The sequence below is a fragment of the Mus pahari genome, chromosome 10 (genome assembly GCF_900095145.1).
Source record: "Mus pahari chromosome 10, PAHARI_EIJ_v1.1, whole genome shotgun sequence".
Classification (NCBI taxonomy): domain Eukaryota; kingdom Metazoa; phylum Chordata; class Mammalia; order Rodentia; family Muridae; genus Mus; species Mus pahari.
Window position 1 is genome coordinate 80705297 of NC_034599.1, and position 22653 is coordinate 80727949.

Consider the following 22653-nt stretch of genomic DNA (forward strand, 5'->3'; position numbering starts at 1 on the left):
TCTGGTGGACTTTTTAGGGTCACTTATGTATAATCTGGTCAGTTCTTATGCCTTTACCATACTGGATTTGTTACTGTAGCTCTGTAATACTGTTTGAAATCAGCTATGCTCTTTTTGCTCAGTATTCTTATGATTTTTTTTGTTTGTTTCTCTGAAGAATGACATGGCTATCGAGACAGAGATTGCATTTAATCTGCAGATTGCTTTGAGTGTTGTGACGGTTTTCACAGTATGAACACTGTTAATCCATGAACCCAGCAGGTCTTTCTGTTTTCTAGTGCCCCATCTGATTCCTCTTGTCAGTGCTTGAGAGGTTTTGTTGTGGAGGTCCTTGATCTCTTTGGTTAAGTTTAAGCCTAAGTTTGTAGTATTTGTGTTTTTAAATTCTTAGACTTTTCATTGTGTCTTCTTATTGTTCATGGTACTGTTACATAAAGACATATTCAGATAAGTATATGTTATTTATTAAGAATATCCCAACCTCTCTCCCCTCTTCCTAACCCCTACCGCCTCCATCCCACCCTGCTTAGTACCTTTGTTCCTCCTGAGAGTTTTGTTTGACTTTCATGTCATACATTCATAAGTTTATGTACTTGTTTAAAGTCAAAGACTACAAATAGAATTTATCTTTCTAGTACTGACTTACTTTGCTTAATGTACTTTGCTTGACTTGCATCTGTTTTCCTGGAAATGACATAGCTTCATTGCTTTAATGGTTAAAAAATGGTCTTTTGTATATAGATGCCACATTTTCTTTTCTTTTTGTTTGTTGTTGTTGTTCCTTTGTTGTTAAACGTTTAGGTTGGTTCCATAACTTTACTACTGTAAACTGTGCAAGTGTCTCTCTAATATGCCTGTTGGGAGGAGTTCTTCAGATAAATTACAAATCATATGAGTCCTCTATACCATATCTAGGTATTTACAACAGAATCAAAATCACTACAGAGATACCTTCATGATAATTATTGCTGCACATTCAGAGTAACCAAATTACAGAATTTGCCTGAATTCCCATCAGTAAATGAACAGATAAAGAAAATGTTGTATATATACACAATGGAGTTATTTTCAGACATGAAAAATGAAAATATGCCATTTGTTTAAAAAATGGGTAGAACTGGAGATTATTGTGTTAAGTCTACTAAGTTATTCTCACAACAGAGTCTATAAGTCTTGTGGAATTTTGGTGTTTAAAATGGGACAATAAAGTAAAAGAATGTTGAAAGGGACAAAGGGAACAGGTAAGAGTAATGGGTCAGTATGATAAGTTACATTGCATGTGTGTATGGAAGTGCCATAGTGAACCCAGTATTCCCTACATTTAATATAAACTAAATTTTAAACAGCAAAAAGGAATTGAATAGGACTTGAAGCTCAAAAATTATCAGAATTGAAATGTATTGGGATCTGAAGATTGGCCGAGTGGACACTGTATTGAGAATTTTACAAGGTTGATTGACTTATTGGAACTTGTTCATTGTGAAGAGTTAAAATGTTGCAGATTCCATACTATACTATTTTGGACTATCTTTAGACCCTCTAGGAGCCACTCATTGCCCACTTCTGGGTCATACCTATCATCCTCTATCACATAAAACTTTTGGGCTGAATTACACTGAACAGATCTCTAGCATCCCGCAACCTTAAAGTTAACAATGACTTCAGGTCACTTCTAAAACTTTTTATTTTTTAGCCCTTGAAATTATTTTTTATTGAATATTTTCTTTATTTACATTTCAAATGTTATGCCCTTTCCCAGTCCCCCCCCCAAGCCCTATTCCCTCTCCCTTCCCCCTGCTCACCCACCCACCCACTCCTGCTTCCTGGCTCTGGCATTCCCTTACATTGGGGCATCGAGCCTTTACAGGACCAAGGGCCTCTCCTCCCATTAATGCCCAACAAGGCCATCCTTTGCTACAAATGCAGTTGGAGCCATGGTTCCCTCCATGTGTACTCCTTGGCTGGTGGTTTAGTCCCTGGAAGCTCTGGGGGGTCTAGTTGGTTGATATTGTTCTTCATATGTGTTTGCAAACTCCTTCCGCTCCTTCAGTCCTTTCTCTAACTCCTCCATTAGGTGGTTTAGTCCCTGGAAGCTCTGGGGGGTCTAGTTGGTTGATATTGTTCTTCATAAGTGTTTGCAAACTCCTTCCGCTCCTTCAGTCCTTTCTCTAACTCCTCCATTAGGGATCGCATGCTCAGTCCAATGGTTGGCTGTGAGCATCCACCTCTGTTATTTCTCAGACTCTAGCAGAGCCTCTCAGGAGACAGCTGTATCGGGCTCCTGTCAGCTAGCACTTCTTGGCATCCACAATAGTGCCTGCGTCTGGTGACTGTATATGGGATGGATCCCCAGGTGGGGCAGTCTTTCCTTCAGTCTCTGCTCCATTCTTTGTGTCTGTATTTGCTTCTGTGAGTACTTTGGTCCTCTTCTAAGGACCAAAGTACTCACACTTTGGTCTTCCTTCTTCTTGAGCTTCATATGGTCTGTAAATTGTATCTTGGGTATCCTGAGCTTTTGGGCTAATATCCACTTATCAGTGAGTGCATACCATGTGTGTTCTTTTGTGATTGGGTTACCTCACTCAGGATGATATTTTCTAGTTCCATCCATTTGCCTAAGAATTTCGTGAATTTGTTGCATTTAATAGCTCAGTAGTACTCCATTGTGTAAATATATGACATTTTCTGTATCCATTCCTCTGTTGATGGACATCTGGGTTCTTTCCATCTCCTGGTTATTATAAATAAGGCTGCAATGAACATAGTGGAGCATATTTCCTTATTATATGTTGGAGCATCTTCTGAGTATATGCCCAGGGGTGGTATTCGTGGGTCCTCAGGTAGAACTATGTCCAGTTTTCTGAGGAACCACCAAACTGATCTCCAGAGTGGTTGTACCAGCTTGCAACCCAACCAACAATGGAAGAGTGTTCCTCTTTCTCCATATCCTTGCCAGCATCTTCTGTCACCTGAGTTTTTCATTTTAGCCATTTTGACTAGCGTGAGGTAGAATCTCAAGGTTGTTTTGATTTGCATTTCCCTGATAACTAAGGATGTTGAACATTTCTTTAGGTGCTTCTCAGCCATTTGATTAGTAGTCCTAGGTTGAAAATTCTTTGTTTGGCTCTGTACCTCATTTTTTAATAGGGTTATTTGATTCTCGGGAGTCTAAGTTCTTGAGTTCTTTGTATATATAGGATATTAGCCCTCTACCGGATGTAGGATTAGTAAAGATCGTTTTCCAATGTATTGGTTGCCATTTTTTCCTATTGACTGTGGGAAAAGGACAGGATTTTCAACAAATGGTGCTGGTTCAACTGTAGGTCAGCATGTAGAGGAATGCAAATCAATCCATTCTTATCTCCTGGTACAAAGCTCAAGTCCAAGTGGATCAAGGACCTCCACATAAAACTAGATACACTGAAACTAATAGAGGAGAAAGTGGGGAAAGAGTTTTCTATACTTTGCTGTGTAACCTATTACCAACTTTCCCCCAGCAAAGTATGTGATAATTACCTTGATTTATGCCTTTTTGTGATATAACTGTAAAAGTTCCTGAAAATGCCCACAAAGAACCTTTGTAATTCAGGACATCTGGGATCCACATGGTTTGATTTTAGCTTTATATGGCCATAATGTCACATTTTACCCCTTCCAGTTGTGGATGCTGGGTCTTTACACAGGGTAGGAAGCATGACTGACAGTGTATAGCTTTTGATTGACTGAACTGGGATGTGAAGAGCCCATAACTTCTAGGTTTTCTTAAGCTTCTTTTTAACTCTGTCTGGGAAAGAGAATCTGAAGTTTGACTTGAAGGTCGGTTTTTACTCATATAGAAGAGTCCTGAATGTTTCTATACTTCTCTGTCTCAGTGTAGATTTTCCTTTCTGTAAGTATTTTTGGGTTCCTTCCAAGTTGAGAATCAATACCCACCTCGGCCCCAGTTTTAGCATGTAGATGAACTTGTTTTTTCTGTTTTGTAGGTATTGGCTCATCTTCTGGATATGGTTTTCTACAGCGATGAAAAAGAGCGTGTTATCCCTTTACTTGTAAACATTATGCATTATGTTGTGCCCTACCTCCGAAATCACAGGTACCATACGATTCCAGTAGATTTCAGCTGAACCACACTCTGTTAGAAAGTCTGTACCCTTATTGCTATTGTTGGTCTCAACTAGAAAATATTATTCTTACCTCGACTTATATGTAATGGTTACATCTTTTCATGTCTCACTTTTCTTATGGTGACTTCTGTTTCTTGTTTCCATGTCAGTATCTGAGGTAAATGTGAAGACACATAAACTCAAGATCATGATTGAAGTGAAATATCATATGGTTTAATGTATTTTTTTCTGTGCAGTGCACATAATGCCCCTAGTTACCGAGCCTGTGTCCAGCTGCTCAGCAGTCTTAGTGGGTATCAGTATACACGGAGAGCCTGGAAAAAAGAAGCCTTTGACCTTTTTATGGATCCCAGCTTCTTTCAGATGGATGCTTCCTGTGTTAGCCAGTAAGTAGTCCTCTCTTCACTTCCACGCCTCAGTTTGTTCACATCAGTCACTGTCTAGCAAAGGTAGGAGCCCTTAATAAGAGTAGAATCTTAATTGCATAAGATAATCCTGTGTCTTTCAGCTGGAGAGCAATCATGGACAACCTGATGACACATGATAAGACAACCTTCAGAGATTTGATGAGTGAGTACTGTGTCAGCCCAAGTAGCTTTTTTCTTATGCATTCATCCTTCCTATGTACTATTCTCTTTTGAAAAGTACTGAATTAGCTCTTTGTCAAGTTAAACACAGATTCCTATGGAAATATAATAGGCTGAAAAAGACAAGCATCCCATGTTTCCCCTTATATAGATTTTTTAAAGTTATGAGACATTGTGGGAAAGGACAGCTATAATGCAAGCCCCTAGGAGACAGAGGCAAAAGGATCAAAAGTTCCAGACCAGCTCAGAATCAAACAAAACCCAAGGCACAGATATAGAATGAGAGCTATGTAGAAAATGAAGAGAACTGGTGACTGAGGATGAGAGAGTAATGCAGGTGTGAGTAAGAGTAAAGATGTGATATAAATGCATGCAAGTCCCTGATGAGATCTCTCATCTCAGACAGTGAATGGGTACCACTAATACAAACCTCACTGAAGACAACTTAATAGCAAGGAAAACTGTCTTTTATTTTCTCTGCACACAGTCTCATTACCAGCATATAATGGGCACTCAATAATCATTGATTCGATAAAAGACTGAATGTAGGCAATTGGATCTAAACTCTAAGAGTGTACTCTAAATTGCTGTGGCTGTGGCTCTTCAGTAAAGAGAAGTGGGGGACAGAAAAGGAAAGAGAAAAAAAATGTTACTAAGCTGAACTGTACTTACTGGGATTCTGAGTCTGTACTGTGTATCCCACAGTAGCTTTCTTATCTGGAAAAAGGATGTCATGTTACCTCATCTAGTTTTCTTGCAGCTATTGTTTGTTTGTTTGTTTTGTTTTGTTTTGTTTTGTTTGTGATAGTGCTAGAAACCAGATCCAGGCAGGGCTGCATGCATGCTAGGCAAGTACTTAACCTCAGCTCCATCCCAGCTCAGAGGCAAGTGGATACACAGGATGTGGATGTTCATAGGATACTGTGTCAGCTGACCTGTTGTATGACTTTTACAGTAAAAGGTGTACCATTTTCAGGTTGCAAATAGTCTAGAAAATTACTATGTGGGTTTTTTATTATTATTTTTTTACATTTCAGCCATTGCCCCCTCTTCCTGGGCCCCCCTCCCACAGTTCCTCCTGTCATTCCCCCTCCTCCTTGCCTCCAATAGGGTACTTCTCTCTCTCTCTCTCTCTCTCTCTCTCTCTCTCTCTCTCTCTCTCTCTCTCTCTCACACACACACACACACACACACACACACACACACACACACACACACACACACCAGGCCTCCCCCTTCCCTGGGGCCTGAAGTCACTCAAGGATTAGGCACATCTTCTCCACCTGAGGCCAGACCAGGCAGTCGTCTGCTATATTTGTGCAGGGGGCCTTGGAGCGGCCCGTGTTTGCTGCCTGGTTGGTGGCTTAGTTTCTGGGAGCTCCCTGTTAGTTGAGACTGTTGGTCTTCCTATAGGGTCACCCTCCCCTTCAGCTTCTTCAATCCTTCACCTAATTCAACCAATAGGGGTCTCTGACTTCAGTCCAATGGTTGTGTATAGGTATCTGCATCTATCTCAGTCAGCTGCTTGTTGGGCCTCTCAGAGGGCAGCCATGCCAGGCTCCTGTCTGTAAGCACACCATAGCATCAATAATAGTGTCAGGCCTTAGTGCTCCCCCATGAGCTGGATCCCAAGATGGGCCAGTCATTGAACTACCTTTCCTTCAGTCTCTTCTCCATTCATCAAATATTCAGTGAAAGATGACAGTGGACCAAGCACTATGCTAACATTTATAAAAATTTTAAATTAGGAAGTGAGGTTGTAAAGGAAATAAAATGGAGTATTGTGTAATGAATTTCAACAGCAAAGAGTTCATATTGCATATGAAACTGAGGGAGCCAGCCCTTCCTAGAAATGGAATTTCCAGCATAGGAAACAAAATTACAAAGTGATTTTTGGAGCGAGAACAAATTCAGTGAGTTCATGTCATAACCAGCAAGACAATATGCTATAGCAGGTAAGTTGTGAGCAAGGAGCTCAATATAAAAAAAAGGCTAGGAAATCAGACCAGCTTCGTCTCTCCAGAAATTATTTTTTAAAGTAATATAGAAGATTTAAACACACAGCTTTATTAATGGTAATATTGGTTATTTTACCTTCTAAAATTCACAATCCTAAGTGTGTATGCTCAAACTGTCTATAGCTTTTCTGCACCAAAGAAAGGTCGAGGTGCTTTGCCCTGTTCCTCAGTGTGTATGTCATGGGGTATTTACTCATTCTAAATAAGAAACGATCACTTTCAGATGACTAGCTGGCCTTCTGCTTCCCTTCCTTTTTATAGCTCGAGTAGCTGTGGCCCAGAGCAGTTCTCTCAATCTTTTTGCAAATCGGGATGTGGAGCTAGAACAGAGAGCCATGCTGCTCAAAAGATTGGCCTTTGCCATTTTTAGCAGTGAAACTGACCAGTACCAAAAGTACCTTCCAGATATACAAGGTAAATAATTAAAACCCTTTATCTTCTCTCTATTCTGAATTATAGGGATTTGGGGTATATTTATTTTGGGTTTGGGTGTTTTGTTTTTCTGTTGTTTCTCAGAAAATACCTTTACTAAATTTTAATTTGGGTTGAGATAAACCAAGTGTGGGTTGATGGACATTATTACATAACTGAAACATTTTCAGCTTCATTATGTAAAAGAAATCAACTCTGAATTTGAAAGTCTTACTCTAAACATGATCTATGGTTTATTGTTTGGTTCAAATATCAGAAAAATTCACAGCAAATTCAGTTAGTGACTGTCTTACTCTAGGCAAGTGTATTACTGTGTTTTAGTTGTGGACAAGAGGTCAAGAAATACAAACAAGAGAGCAAAATAAAGAAGAGCCAGGAATTATTGCCAGTCACAACCATTTGTATGTATAATTTGGAACTGTGCTGCAGACAGGGGTCTCTAGAAGAGGAATTTATTGGATTGGCTTACAAAGCAGGGGCTAAGTATTCCAACAGTGGTCATCTGCACACTGAAGAAGCAGAGAACACAATAACTGCCCTTTCTAAAAAGATGAATGCTTTCATGGACACAGTATAATTGTAGGCACCCGAGCTCCCTGAAACATGCCTGGTATTAAGTCCACGTGTCTCTCTAAGCACAGATGTGACTTGGATAACCAGGAAATTGTGCATGGATGTGTACCTGAGTGTGTACAGCCAGGATGTTTACTTTAGACCTAAAATTATCCTTACACTATTATTCCAAGCCAGGATCACAGTCAGTCTTTTATGATTTCTTCTGAGTTTACAAATAGAATAAGCTGTATATTATAAATACATTCTATGGGTCTTTGAAAATGAGAAAGGATAGCATCTCTAGACAGTTGATTTTATCAATTTACTTAAAATAGTCAAAAGCAAAATAGAGTACTAATTTACTCCAGGAAATAAAAGAGATTCTTTCCTATGCCACACAAAAATAAACCCCAGGTAGCTTCTAAGTAAAGGAACAAAAAGAAACTGGAATCTAATGTTAAAAAGTTGCAACAGCAGTACTTGCTTGAATGAAAAAGAAAAGAAGGCAGGCACAATACACACTGCTTTTTCATTAAAAAACAAACAAAACACACACACATACACACACACATGTTAAGGACAGATCTTTCCTTTGTCACTGACCCACATGTTGTTCTTTTCTGTAAGTCCATTCAGTTATTTGTAGAGAATGGTCTACAGTAGCTGTACTTTGGTTTTCAAATGAGTGAGTTTATTAAGTATGCAGCAAGGACAGGTAGAACAAATTGTAAGCAGTATATAAACACAGCAGATGGGCAGCAAAATATCCTCTGACCCTTGCAGCGTCCAAGGAAGAACCCAGCTAGGTAAACTAACAACAACAGTAACATCAAATCACGCAACTGCAACAACATCCATCAGGAATGACTAGGGAAACCATGCGACAGATCCCACTGAAAGAAAAGTGGTTAGAGGGAAAACCGACTCTTCATGGCTGAGCTTCCAGTCTCTCATTCCAACACGGACATTTTATACATTGGTTTAAACAACAGTAACTCCTGTTGCAAATAGTCTACTTTCTAGCTGTGCCCAAGGATATGGTGTTGTTCAACACCCTTTGCTGTCTGCTTTCTCTTTTGTCTGTGTCATAGAGTTGGGTACTCAGCGTGTCCCAGAACAGGGAACTTTGAAGGAAATGTGAAATAAGCATAGTGGAGTCTCAGAACTTGTTCTCAGAATCCACTTTCAACAAATGCAAACAGAACATGATGGTACAATTTATGTCATGGAGTCACAGACACACAGCTCTAAGCATTCCTTACTCCATTCAAGTTGACAGTGAAAAACAACTGTCATCAGGCCATCTCTTGTCTACACGCAACCACATCTGACATGCTTAAGTTTCCAAGTAAAGTCATGACTGTTCCTTAATTAACTCTTCCACAAACAACTGAAAACATAGATTCTTTCCATGGGATAGGTAGGAAAATCCCTTGAAGAATACTTGATCTTTTGATATCCCAGAACTTAAAATGACAATACAGAGTTTTTATAGCTCTTAAGTACCAATTCAAAGTTTTATTACAATGTAAGCAACATAAAACTAGGGGGAAAAAAATCTTGTTGTGTGTGTGTGTCTTGAAAACTTTCATGACTGTGTCCAAAGGATACATCACTCTGAGCCACTAAATACCTCCACCCATCACCAAACTCAGGAATTAATGTGCAGCCTCTAACCTCAAGGACTCATGGGAAACTGATTCTGTTGACTCTGTGTCCCTAGTTTCAGCTATAGAACAGAGTCGTCTGTGAGTCAGGCTGGCTGCTTGCTTGGTTGGCTTGGGCTTGGGTTGGTTTTGAGGGCAGGTCTCATTCTATAGTATAGCTGGCTTCCAGCACATGCTCTTGCTTACCAACCTCCCAAGTCCTGGGATTCCATGCCTAACTCCCTCATGTCTGCATTTAATCTTTATTCAAAATATAATTCATGGACCAGTACCATTTTCTTATTCTGTCTATAGTTGCTACATCATAGAATCTACTGAATCTAATAAGAAAATTCTTGATTTTTCTATTAGATATGTACACTCCTCAACTTCTAATGAAAGAAGCAGCCTGCAAAATATTGGAGGTTTTTTCTGTCTAGACTAGACATTAAGTTTTATAATAATTGGAATTACTTAGGCATTGAAAATATGTTATGTTTCTTTCAGAGAGATTGGTTGAGAGTCTCCGTTTGCCCCAGGTGCCGACCCTTCACTCTCAAGTGTTCCTGTTTTTCAGAGTGTTACTTTTAAGAATGTCTCCACAACACCTCACCTCACTCTGGCCTACCATGATCACAGAACTTGTGAGTTAGTTTTATGAGGTTATAAATATAAACTGAAAAACAATGTGACTAACTACCAAACGTTTTTTAGGTGAAAACTAAACTCAATATTACCAGTTCATGGCAATGTCTGAAGTTGAAAATAATAAGAACAAGTCAGATTCCGTGCTCCTAAGTATCTTATGCCTCAAATTGTGTTGGTAACCAACTGCCTGTGAACCCTTACATGTCTCATCCGGTTTAAAGCTTGGTCTCTTTGGCACCTTTTTGGCTTTGTCACAGCCAACAGGACTAGTGGCCCCTGCAATTATAGCCCCGCTGAGAGACAGCTGATCTGTACCATTAGTCTGTGCAAGACAGATCTCCTCTTCAAGTACAGCACACTTACAGTGAAGCTGACATCAGAGATTGGGAAGATTTCCTAAGTGAACCCTCCCAAGCCCCACTTCCACCAGAGCTACGGTGAAAAAATGACATACCCACTTGAAAGTGACCATGTCCTTCACTGTCTCCAGGTGCAGGTGTTCTTACTGATGGAGCAGGAGCTCACTGCTGATGAAGATATTTCACGGTAATGTGTTACCTGAAGTTACTCAGGAGAGTTTAGACACCCCACTATCCACACACTTCCATTATTTGGGGCTAGAGAGATGGCTCAATGGTGAAGAGCACTGACAACTCTCTCAGAGGACCTGGTTCAATTCCCATCACCCACATGGGGTTGTCTGTACCTACAGTTCCAAGGAAATTGACATATGGTGCACAGATAGAAATGTGGGCACAACTCCCATACACATAAAATAAAATCTTTACAAAATGAATATTTCCATTATTTATGTTTGAATATAATTGTATTTAGTCAGGAAACATGATAGACTAAATTATCACTATTTATGGCTGTCAGCCTCTACACAAAGAATCCACTTAATATAATTTAGTGTTATTTCAACTACATCAGTCATGTTAGTCATGTTAGTTTTGGAAGTTTAGATCTAGTCTCTAAAACTTGGGATACATAATAAAACCAGTATGGCAGGTAACCTGTGACCAGGGTATCCATAGATCTTCCAGAATGTTCCCAGTTGCGTGTACAGTAGCTAGCTCAGTGTGTGTAATACTTACCGTGTGAGGACCTGAGTTCTATCCCTGAACACATGTAAATGTCTAGGTGTGCTAGCTGGAGAGATGATTGAGCAGTTAAGAACTCTTGTGCTCTTGCTGAACACCAGGGTTCAGTTCCCAGCACTCACGTGGCAGCTCACAGCCATCTGTCACTCCAGTTCCAGGGGATCCAGTAACCTCTTTTGACTCCTACAAACACCAGAGATGTGTGTGTGTGTGTGTGTGTGTGTGTGTGTGTGTGTGTGTGTGTGTAGAGCCCAACATTCTTACCCAGAGAATAAAAACAGAAAAAGGTGAGAGTGGTTCCTACATTTGCAGTCATGCTTTGAGGAAGTGGTCCAAGCTGGTCACTGGGACTTACGGTCCAGCCAACCTAGCCTACTTGGTAAGCTCCAAGCTAATGAGAAACTCTGCCTCATAAACAGGATAGATACAGTGTCTGAAGAGTAAAGTTTTCAAAATACAATGTAGTTGTGATCACTAATTCCTGCTCATCAGTATGGCTGTGGAACAGACAAGTTGGTCTTTAGCATTTCCAGGACTCCTGTGAGCCAAAGGTTTTGCTGATGACAGCACTGTCTGGTTACAGGACGTCGGGGCCATCTGCGGCTGGTCTGGAGACAACCTATACTGGAGGTAATGGCTTCTCCACATCATATAACAGCCAGAGGTGGTTAAACCTCTATCTCTCTGCTTGCAAGTTTTTGGATTTGGCTCTGGCATTGCCCTCTGAAAATCTTCCTCAGTTTCAGATGTAAGTAAAAGCAAGGATATTAAATGGATATTTTTCAAAATATTTGGTCACTGATGTACAACCTAAAGTTCTTTGTGTAGGTTGAAGTATTCATAAGTTTCCACTAAAACCTTTCTGTATTGGAAAGAGTGGAGCAGCAGTTACTAGCACTAAATGGTTGTTGTGGATATGTTCCCAGACCGATCACTTAAAAGCTAGAGTACCCCTAGATTTGGGGCAGTGGGGTGCAGACTCAGAAGCTATAAGTTTAGTGAAGGGGACAGAGCCAAGTACATGAAGGATGTTATGAGGAGAGCATAAGATTGCTGCCAACTTTGAGGTTCAGAACAAGTCCAGAAAGGAGTTGTAAACAGAGATGGTGTAGAGTTAGATGCTCACTATGAAGACAGGCAGAACTGGAGTTGATCTGTCTGAGGTGTTAAAAGATCTGTACTGCTGGAGTTTGGTGTTGAAAGGAGAGGCTACAAAGGGACTCTACTATGTAAAGCATTGTAAAAAAAAAAAAAAAAAAGAGTATAGATGTAACGTAAGATAATGTGAAGCCACTGAAGCATTTAACAGATTAAGTGATATTATTAGGCTTACATTTTAGAAAGTTTATCTTTGCTGTGTAATGTGGAAGAAAGCATAATTAAAAATGATAAGAAGCTCCAAGATAGTTCAAACAGCAATTGTGCCTGCTTTTATTTGTTGGTGGAGCTGTCTTAGTGCTGGGCTCTTCAGCACACCAGGCAAGCACCCACAGCCCTTGTGTGACTTTGGTAGCAGTTTGTTTCTGAAAGTCAGAGGGTTGAGTCCAAGAATATGTGCTTTTCTATGCATAAACTCTCTGAAAAGATACATACAGTACAAGAGTCTAGCAGCACTGACTGTTCCTGTAAAGCAAAGTCTTCCTTCTAGTATACTTTTACATGCTGGAATAATCAACTTTGTTGTAGTACAGACATAGCAGTTTCCTTTTGAGTTTCCTGACTACCAGTCAGGAAGAGACTAAGGACTGCAAGCTTGATGCAGTCACTACAGCAACACAATATATTCTATTAGGGAAAGAGGAAACATTTTTTAATGCTGATTTTGCTAATGAGTAAAATGGTAATGAGTACAAGTTTTCCTATTATAACTCTGGGATAGTTAGTTTTGTTTTGGGGTATTTTTTGTTTTTGTTTTGTTTTGAGCCAACGTTTCTCTGTGTAGCCCTGGCTGTCCTGGAACTCTATTTGTAGAGCAGGCTGGCCTTGAATTCATAGAGATCCCCCTGCTTCTGCCCCCTCCCCCGAGGGCTGGGATTAAAGGCAAATACTACCACCACTCAGCTTCAAATAATGAATTCTGCTTTTACTGAGTAAAGCTGGCTCAGCTGGCTCTTGAGTTTGCATGTATTGGGGCCATGGTCTTTGCACTAAAAGATGCAGCTTAACTTTGATGACAGTGTGTGCTGTGTTACTAATGTAAGCCTTCCCCCACTGGTAGGTACCGATGGGCCTTTGTTCCTGAAGCTTCAGATGACTCAGGCTTAGAAGTCAGAAGGCAGGGCATACATCAGCGAGAATTTAAGCCATATGTGGTTCGACTAGCAAAACTTCTTCGGAAAAGGGCAAAGGTACCAAAGTTTAGGAGGGTTCTTATTATGTTATTGTTGTTTTCTGTTTTATTGTGTATTCTGTAACTGTGCTAATAGTAGATGTTACATTCATGAGTCATTCACTAAATGTTTATTAAGTAATTGCTATATTAAATGTTACATTTGTAAATCATTTACTAAATGTTTCTTGTAAAACTAAGAACATTATCAAGTTTATTTGGAAAATAAGTTCTTGGTTTTGAAGATTTATTTTTAAGAAATCTGTCATACTCAAATTTTAAAAAAAGATAAAGAAAATCTTTATTAATATCATTTTTAAATTTCTTACTTTCAAAATGAGTAAAACCACTGGGACCAATGCTTGTAAGTAATCCTGAGACAAACCTGAGAGTTTAGTGTGTTCAGATTCAGGTTGATGAACATAGATGTGAACTGACGAGAGCTGTGCTCAGGGGTGACTGCAGAGCAAACCTGTCAGATTAGCCTCAAAAAGGGAATCAGAAAATGAAAAGATCAACACATATTAAAGTTTTAGTAAACTTGACAGAATACTTCATCAAAACTGAATTAGCTCGATAGACTTCTTTAATAATATTTCCTAATATTTTGTAACTCTTGTTATGCCATGTTTCAGTTTTACATATCCACCCTACTCCTGCTCCTTGTAGTTTTAAAAATACTGCTGAGAATAAAGCCATCTACTAAATTTGACTACTAATCAGAAAGTTAGTGGAGAAACTCAAAAACACAAATGTCTAAAACATTTTTTAAAAAACCATCTATATGGAGGAAATCAAGAGAAAATGAGAATTACCAAAATCTGTCTCCTGAATAAAGTGTAGAAGTTAAATTCTGTAGTTTATACAGGCCTTGAATCCTTTATAACTAAGTAAGGATCAGGCTAACCTGCCAATCTTTGCCCTGAAGCAGAGGGGTAAATGAAAATGGCATGTACACCATTGGGCCTTTGTTAATACCTGCCATTTCCTCAGTGCAGAATCTTCCCAGTACGTATAGTTAGGGCTCATGTGAGACCAGGTCTGTGTGAACTCACACCGGTTTGTTTCAGCAGTAATCAAGCTGTATGATTCTCTACAGAGCAAAAGGGAAGAAAGCAATTAGGAGCTTTACTTAAAGGACTTGCTTCTTTAGGAGCCAAATAAAAGGACGAAGTTATGGACCAAAAGTCCATCCAGGATTTAAGGACAAAACCTTCCCTTTTTTATCACAGGATTTGAGGAGGAAATCAGATACAGTGAACATTCATGGGACTCTAGGCCCATGCCCTCTGACATCCTCCAGAATGACCCACAGTTAAGACAGCTGTTTGCACTAGAAAGTATCTTCCCATCCCGATCCCTTAAACAAGGCCTTCATGGCCAAACCTACTTTTTACTGGAACAAAGGCTATGAGTTCTCCTCTTTCCTTCCACAGGACGAGGAGGACTTTAAGATTTTGGAGGGATTGGAGATGGCCAAGCATCAGGTGAGGGTGGCTATTGATGCATATGATATGGCAGCAAAAGCAACGAGAGGTAAACAGGAAGGAAGGCATATCCACCTGTAGACTTGTGAAGTCAAAGGAGGAAATGGTTATGTGGAGGTGTCTGGTTTAGTATGGAGGACAGGTACATAAGAACAAAAGACCACTGAAACGTGTGCTTTTCTTGGTTAAGAGCTCAGAGCTGTGAGGGAAGGTTCACACTTTTAAAGGAAAATCTCCATAGGAATATAAAAATTAATTTTACCATGATTGTCTTGTATTTCAAAATTAGCTATAAAGGCAGTAAGCATCATTTACTTTCTTTCAGGATAAATTTATTTGATTTGATTTTTAGGAGACTAGAGGCAATATGGTAAACTGTGTGACAGCATTTGTTGATAATGAAAGTCCATGGTTATCCTTTCATCTAGATTGGAGGCTAAATCATTGCTTATAAATAAACTAAGCAACAGCTATTTCTCATTTTTTAAAAGATTTGTTTATTTTATATGTATGAGTATACTGTCACTGTCTTCAGACACACCAGAAGAGGGCATCAGATCCCCATATACAGATGGTTGTGAGCACCATGTGGTCAGTGGGAACTGAACTCAGGACCTCTGGAAGAAGTCAGTGCTCTTAAACGCTGAGCCATCTCTCCAGCCCGCTATTTCTCATTTTTAAATGATGAACACTGCTTGTGGACGTTGTACATCGTGGTGCGGAGCCTAGTGCGCACCACGATGTACAACGTCCACAAGCAGAGCCATCTCTCCAGCCCCTATTTCTCATTTTTTTTTTTTTTAAGATTTATTTATTTATTATATGTAAGTACACTGTAGCTGTCTTCAGACACTCCAGAAGAGGGAGTCAGATCTTGTTACGGATGGTTGTGAGCCACCATGTGGTTGCTGGGATTTGAACTCTGGACCTTCGGAAGAGCAGTCAGGTGCTCTTACCCACTGAGCCATCTCACCAACCCGCTATTTCTCATTTTTAAACCTCTTGCTTACTCATGGCACTTACTACTGTAACCTGTTTTCCTTCAGATTTTAAAGCAAATAGGCGGATGGTATAGTTCAGTGTTAAAATGCTTTCATCTCTAAGACCATAATAAAGAAATAGCCTTGGATCACCTCAGGAAACTGATAAAAAGAAAACCAGATAAAGTCAATTTCTTAGCAAGATCCAAGAGAACACTGTGTGTGAATGAATATAACAAGCTGACTTGTCCTTCCTGGTTTTCCTATTCTCATTATGTTTTTCCTGTTGGGCTGTAAAGTATATGATTTTGCAAGTGCAAACACCTTCAATTCATTCAGTCCTTTCTGCAGCTGTTGGTGTCTCTTGGTTGAGTTCTTAAAGTAACCAAGAAACAGAGATCATTTAGTGCAGTTTTTGAGGCAAGATCTTATTATTATATCTTATACTCAAGGTTCTCCTGCCTCATTTTCCCAAGTGCTAGGATTATAAGCCATGTGTTGCCACATCCAACTTAAAGTAACTCTGTCTTAATATATAGAAATTATTAGTGTTGGTATTTAGTAGACAGTTTTTACATACATTCTCATTTGACTTCCTGGCTGCAAAAGAAAAGTTTTTGCCATGTTATCAAGAGTGCTCTGTGTGCAGCACAGTGAATAAAGGGCAGAACCTGTACATAGCCCAGGTCCTGTCACTCAAGGGCCAGCTGCCCTCCTGTGTCTAGGTCAATCCCACATCTCTCTGTGCTAAGGTACTGACAATAAGTATACACTATAACCCTGTGACCACCTTATGGCAAATTTAGACCATAAATTGCTTATGAGCAGTAAAGGGCATAAAGAGCTCTAGAGTCTGGACAGCCTCAGCTTTATGAATCTTTTTGTCTGTCCTGGATCATTTAAACTAAAGTCGCCTCTGCAATCTAGTCAAAGACTACAAAACAGTAGTAGAGTGCCTTGATAGGAAACTAGCAAATGGCACTAAAAGGCTTCAGAACCAGTGGACCTTCATCAAGTCTGCAATGAAGACTTGATACTGGCATTTGTCTCCATTTCTCACATAACATACATTACCGTTAGTAGCAACTCCTTTTTGTCTTTTGCAGAAAAACCCAGAGGAAGACTGCTCGGGGAGGACACTGGGCTGGGAGCCAGGGCACTTGCTGCTGACCCTCTGCACCATGCGCAACATGGAGCAGCTTCTGCCTTTCTTCAATGTCCTCAGCCAAGTCTTCAATAGCAAAGTCACAAGCCGGTGTGGAGGACATTCAGGGAGCCCCGTCCTCTACTCAAACTCCTTCCCAAACAAGGACATGAAACTGGAGAATCACAAAGCCTTTTCCAGCAAAGCCAGGCAAAAAATTGAAGAGATGATCGAAAAGGACTTTCTGGAAGGAGTCATAAAGACTTGACCACCACCAGTGCTTCTCCAGAGCTTAAGTGGAAATGTAATACTTAAAACACACTGCTGAGTTGTATAGTTTCTTTTTCTTTTATATATATATATATATATGTGTATATGTAACAAAGCATTATTCAGGTTGTATTTAATTTAAATATTTGTAAATAAGAGCTTATGTCTGAATGTGGCCTGAATCAAGTTTAAATATATAGGTGGCTCATACTGATGGTGCCTATGAGGTCTATATTTGCATATATAGTCCATTGTTTCACTGTCTTGGGTTGTCTTAAACCTGCAAAATACACACCATGTTTTCTTTTTTCCTGCTTGGTCTCAAGCCTCATTTAATTGTGTTGTTTTTCTTCTTTCTGTGGTTAATAATGTCCTAGTATCAGAATGGTCACTTGGTTGTCAGAGGCTTCTTGTATAAGATGGAACTGTGTCCCTTCCTTGAGCACTAAAGAGTAGCTGAAGCCTGGACCACACACTCTAGTGGGCACAGAACAGAGCTCTGTCAGTACAATGAAAGATGGGCCATCTGCCAGTTCTGATGCTGCTAAGCAAACAAGTCAGTCATTCTTCCTCACATTAAGATCCGCATGGGAAATTGGTTCATACGAAATCTCCCCATCTGAACCAGGTAGGTCAGTGCTACAAAACATCTTGGTTAGGTAAGCAATCGAAAGGTGCTGCAAAGAGTTAGTTGGTAGTAAAGTTTAATTTCCCAATACCCTTCATGAATTCACTTCATACCCTGTAAAAATAATGACACTTGAACTATTAAAACTTAATACAGATTAAAATCAGAGGTAAGCTTCATTTCCAAGTCTAAGATTTAGAGCTTCTAAACATTTTTTTCCTGGTAGCATTTAAAAACATATCTAGAAATAATTCATTAACATGCATGACATGTTAATGTCATGATTACAAATGCCTTAGTACTGCCAGTATTATAAAGTGTTATAGAAACATTTTAGAAGTCCACTTCTCCAGAATATAAAATTTATCTTCAGAAAGTTGGTTGTGGTCTTTCTCCAATGCCTCCAGCCAACTGGAACACCACCAAGCTCACTTCATAGGCAAGCCTATCTGCACTTTCCTGCAAATCACAAAAGATTAAATGAGAGACACAGCGCCTGCATCCACTTCTGGCTGTTCTAGGGAATGCTTCATGACTGCTTCACAGAGGTATTCAAATAACTTCTTTTTCATCTCTCAGTAATAAGGTCCAAAGCCCATATTTAAAATGGGTTGGATTCTTCTAAATAAGATTTTCAGCTCTTGAGTTTATAAATTACTCCAAAATTAAGTAACTTAAAAACCAAGCCTCCCTGCCGGGCAGTGGTGACACACACCTTTAATCCCAGCTCTCGGCAGGCAGAGGCAGGCGGATTTCTGAGTTCAAGGCCAGCCTGGTCTACAAAGTTCCAGGACAGCCAGGGCTATACAGAGAAACCCTGTCTTGAAAAACCAAAAAAGAAAAAAAAAAAAAAAACCAAGCCTCCCTAAATAATTCTTAGAATTTACATCACATACTCATTGCCATGTAAAAAGTAACTGTTGATATCTCCTGAGTCCGCATTCAACCACAGTATAAAGAACAAATGAGAAAATTGCAGAAAATGCAGAAACAGAGTAATAAGAATGTCTTCTAGAGAAAGATTTGAAAAGTAATTCCGAAGTCCAGAAAAAAAAAAAAAAAGCAAGCATTCAGTTGGTTTGGAAATACTAAAACTGGCTGCTTCTACAAACTACAGTTTTAAAGAGGAAAAAGAATAATCTGTAATACATTAAAATTAGCACTTGTCAGACTAAACTAAGGATTTATTAGTTATTCCTGCACAGCCAGAACGCACCCTCAAGAATCTGCAATAAAGAACACTGGGAACAAATTAAAGGGGTGTCAAATGGACCTCCCACTGAACTCATTAATTTTTCAATCTTCATATACTAAGGGGCTGTATTTACAGATCTCAGAGAAAAGCCATAGTGATATCCAAACACAAACAGTGTTTTCCCCTTGCCTGTCTTCCTCCTCCATTCAACTCAATAGATTGATGCCAGCTTACTTGTGAGTTGGCTTCTGCATATACTCGGACAATGTCTTCAGTACCAGAGGGCCGTACAAAAGCTCGGGCAAGCTTGTACTTCTTCACCAGGTCATTGATTGCCTCTTGGAGTCCTGGTGGAGTGACTGCTTGTCTTTCAGCATCCGTGGTGCTAATAACTCTCCTGTCTGCGACCTGAGCACAAACATGTTGTATGTGTTACTATGTTAGACTCACTTTCAAAAGCTTAACCTGTTCTAAATAGCCTTGCCCACAGAGTAACAGACTGGCATTTCAGGTTACCATACTACAGTGTGCAGCAGGGAAACACCAGAGCAGGTGAGGAGAAACTGTAATAATAAATTTCCTGTTTTAGTTTTAGTTTTTCAAGACAGTTTCTATCCATGACTGTCCTGGAACTTGCTCTATAGAATGGGCTGGTTTTGAACTCAGAGATCCGCCTGCCTCTGCCTCCTGAGTGCTGGGATTAAAAGCATTCCCCACCACTACTGGGTGCCATGCAACTTTAAACATTTATACAACTACTTAAAGAAAAATTCTTTAGTATACAAAAAATTACCTTTAGCCAAACAGAACATTTCCACATACTGTCTCGGGGCTGCCATTAAGATAATGGCGGTAACTACTGTCTAGCGCCAGGACTGATCAGATAACTTATACCCCGTAAACAAGTTATAAGAGCTGTGCTAAGAATCTCCTAGATGTACGAAAGGCAAGTCCTCAGCTCTGAGCTCTGGCTTTCCTAATTCTAATTATCTCTCATCGAATTCTGCTGAAGAGTGTGTAGACTGATAGAAATATGGGCTCATCTGACATGTGTTCAGAGAATTCTCTGCCTTAGTGTACACAGATTCTGTTGCTCACGCTAGCTCCACTCCTCAGCTAGGAGCGTAAAGACTGAGGCCTACCTGGGGCTGCATGAGACCTAGTCTCAAAAAAAGAATGTAAGCTAAAACTTAATTCCAAAGCAACATTTTCAGTTAAAATGATAAGGTTATTGATCTCGGTTTTGCTTCAAAATAGTATGGACTTGGATGTGGAAAAAAGGGAACAGGAAAGCAGAAACCTGTTTAAGCTGGTTACATAATTTTTGTGATTTTGTTAAAAATTTGTTCATATTTTAAGTGATACAAATTCACACATAACCCCTCCCATTCTATAAAGTGGGAGTATAGAATAACTTATTTTTTTAAAGTGTGAAGAAAACAGTTGTTATAAGCCCTTACTTCCTAAGTAGAATGTACACATAATGAAATATAACCCACTACGGAAACACTTGGTATGGGAAGACTGGAAGAAGAGCTATGTTCAAAAAGGTGGTTTCACACTCTCTTTACCTTAACTTTGAGTTGTCTGTTAGGAAGATCGACATAAATAGCATCCCACTGCTGTACAGTCAGCCCCTTCAGAGCCAGGATAGCCTCAATCACCAACATGTCAGAAATAGCATCTCCAGCTGCCTGCAAGATTGGGGAAGAAAACATATAAGCCAGCCTTAAGTAAATCCCATATGAATACTGTCCCCCTTGGAAAAACAAGCTGTGCAGCATTAACCAGAGAGCAGTAACTAACTCAAGCACTGAGGAGATACACAACAATATGGAAGATGATAACAATGACAGGTAAGATGATTAAACCAACTCAGGAGAACCATATAAACCAGATAAAGGTTCAGTCCTGACATCCTATGATTCAAATACTTTAAGTAGATCTCTTGATGGCACTAAAAGAGAAAATGAGCTTTGGTTCAAGATACACTTGAAGTTAGAGCCAAACTCTTAGCTTTTGTTTCATTTTTAAAATGGAAATAACCTTGCTTCCTGCATTACTGCAATGATTATAAAGCAAGGTAGATAAAATGGCCAATCCAAACCAGACACTCAGATTCCATTGTCTTTCTGGACTTGGATGTTGCTCTTCCATTGACTTATAAATGTACCTTGCTCAAACATGTAAATGTTACAGATTTTTCCTGAGGTTGTCTTTGAAAAGATAGCTACACACAAGATATTAACTCAGTAGCTACTAAGTATACTTGAACTTACAACATTTTCTTGATAAAATATCAAGAAAAGGAGGCATATAAAAATGTTCCATTTCTAGTCTAAGTCTCAAGTGTGGACAACACTGGTAGAAACAAACCGCCAAGCTAGAACTTCCCACGGTTTCCATAACTCTTTGTTCGTGTCTTAATGTTAACTCATACACAGACAGCTCACCAGTTCTGACCTGGTTGAATAAGTCGATGATGCTCGCAAGCATCCTGGCTGCTTTTCCTTTTTCATCTTCTAGTTCTTGGGCTAGTCGTCTTATCTTCCCCTCAACTGCTTCACTGAACAGTGCCTGCAGTGGAAGCACATGAAGTCAGTCACAAACTCCAGGTTACCTTCCATTCCTAGAGAATCTGGAGAAACTGAAGTAAAGATAATGGTACCCTTATGTCTGCCATCAATATTAAGATTAAATCAGAGCACAAATGGTATTACCAAGGAAACAGTTCATGGATTATAAAAGTAACTTAAAAGCGGGCACTACTGCTTGACAAACACTAAAGCGTGTGAGCTCACTGTTCTCCATGCACATCTTGACTGTGCAGTGGGCACCTTGGAAGAGTTCACTGCACTCATCAGCACAGCACACAGGGTCAGAGACTCATCACCATAAATACGCATTGTTCTGAAATGCCACAACCATCCTTTTGTCACCCTAAAAAGGCCAGTACTGAGGTTAGCACACAGTGCTCAACCCTTCGAGGAAATAGACACTTCTTGGTAAAATAAGATCAAGGGTGGCTAGCTGGTTTTTGTAAAGTTTACTGAAAGACATATCCATTTTCTTTACAGTGACTAAAGTTGAACAGATTCGACACAAACCGAATGGGCTTCCCCTTAAGTGCAGAAGTTATATTTTAGTTGCATTTTATAGAAACAAATTCTCTTTCTCCTTATACTCCTGGCTCTTCTAAAAGCAAATTGGAAACAGTAAAGAGACTAGTTTAAACTACATTCAAATATTCTAATGTCTACATCAAATCTATTCATGAAATGAGGCGATGTATAAAGATTTTTAAATAAAATCTGAACCTTAAAAATCTAAAAAGTAGTTATACTCTTTATAATAGTGACTTCTAGAGTATGTGAATTATGTTTGACTTTTTTTTTCCATAATAGTCCTCTATTAAGAAATGTTTATATATACTTTAGGCCTAGGGAAACTTTTCATCATAGCTACTGAACTGTTCCCTATAAGAAGTGTGAACATTTTTTTTTTTTT

The 22653-nt window shown here is 39.4% G+C and overlaps 2 protein-coding genes across 12 annotated transcripts in view; one reads left to right on the plus strand and one right to left on the minus strand.

The window, feature by feature from the left end:
• Dop1a (DOP1 leucine zipper like protein A) overlaps nucleotides 1–17637 on the plus strand; it is a 92061-nt gene extending 74424 nt beyond the window's left edge. For 7 of the 10 annotated variants that reach the window (XM_029542723.1, XM_029542724.1, XM_029542725.1 and 4 more), the window contains 10 exons: nucleotides 3984–4093; nucleotides 4361–4510; nucleotides 4633–4694; nucleotides 6991–7143; nucleotides 9870–10006; nucleotides 10501–10556; nucleotides 11697–11861; nucleotides 13332–13461; nucleotides 14879–14929; nucleotides 17016–17633. In XM_029542723.1, the coding sequence (XP_029398583.1) occupies nucleotides 3984–4093; nucleotides 4361–4510; nucleotides 4633–4694; nucleotides 6991–7143; nucleotides 9870–10006; nucleotides 10501–10556; nucleotides 11697–11861; nucleotides 13332–13461; nucleotides 14879–14929; nucleotides 17016–17321 (1320 nt within the window). In that variant the 3' untranslated portion in view covers nucleotides 17322–17633. Of the gene's footprint in view, nucleotides 1–3983; nucleotides 4094–4360; nucleotides 4511–4632; nucleotides 4695–6990; nucleotides 7144–9869; nucleotides 10007–10500; nucleotides 10557–11696; nucleotides 11862–13331; nucleotides 13462–14878; nucleotides 14930–17015 lie in introns of all 10 variants that reach the window. The other 3 variants (XM_029542729.1, XM_029542730.1, XM_029542731.1) reach the window with 1 other exon arrangement.
• The window catches only part of Pgm3 (phosphoglucomutase 3), an 18257-nt gene continuing 13019 nt past the window's right edge, over nucleotides 17416–22653 (minus strand). Inside the window, exons 10-13 of one of the 2 annotated variants that reach the window (XM_021205947.2) lie at nucleotides 21610–21723; nucleotides 20718–20840; nucleotides 19381–19554; nucleotides 17416–18410 (exon numbers count right to left, since the gene is read on the minus strand). In XM_021205947.2, the coding sequence (XP_021061606.1) occupies nucleotides 18321–18410; nucleotides 19381–19554; nucleotides 20718–20840; nucleotides 21610–21723 (501 nt within the window). In that variant the 3' untranslated portion in view covers nucleotides 17416–18320. The remainder of the gene's footprint in view (nucleotides 18411–19380; nucleotides 19555–20717; nucleotides 20841–21609; nucleotides 21724–22653) is intronic. The other variant, XM_029542733.1, reaches the window with a different exon arrangement.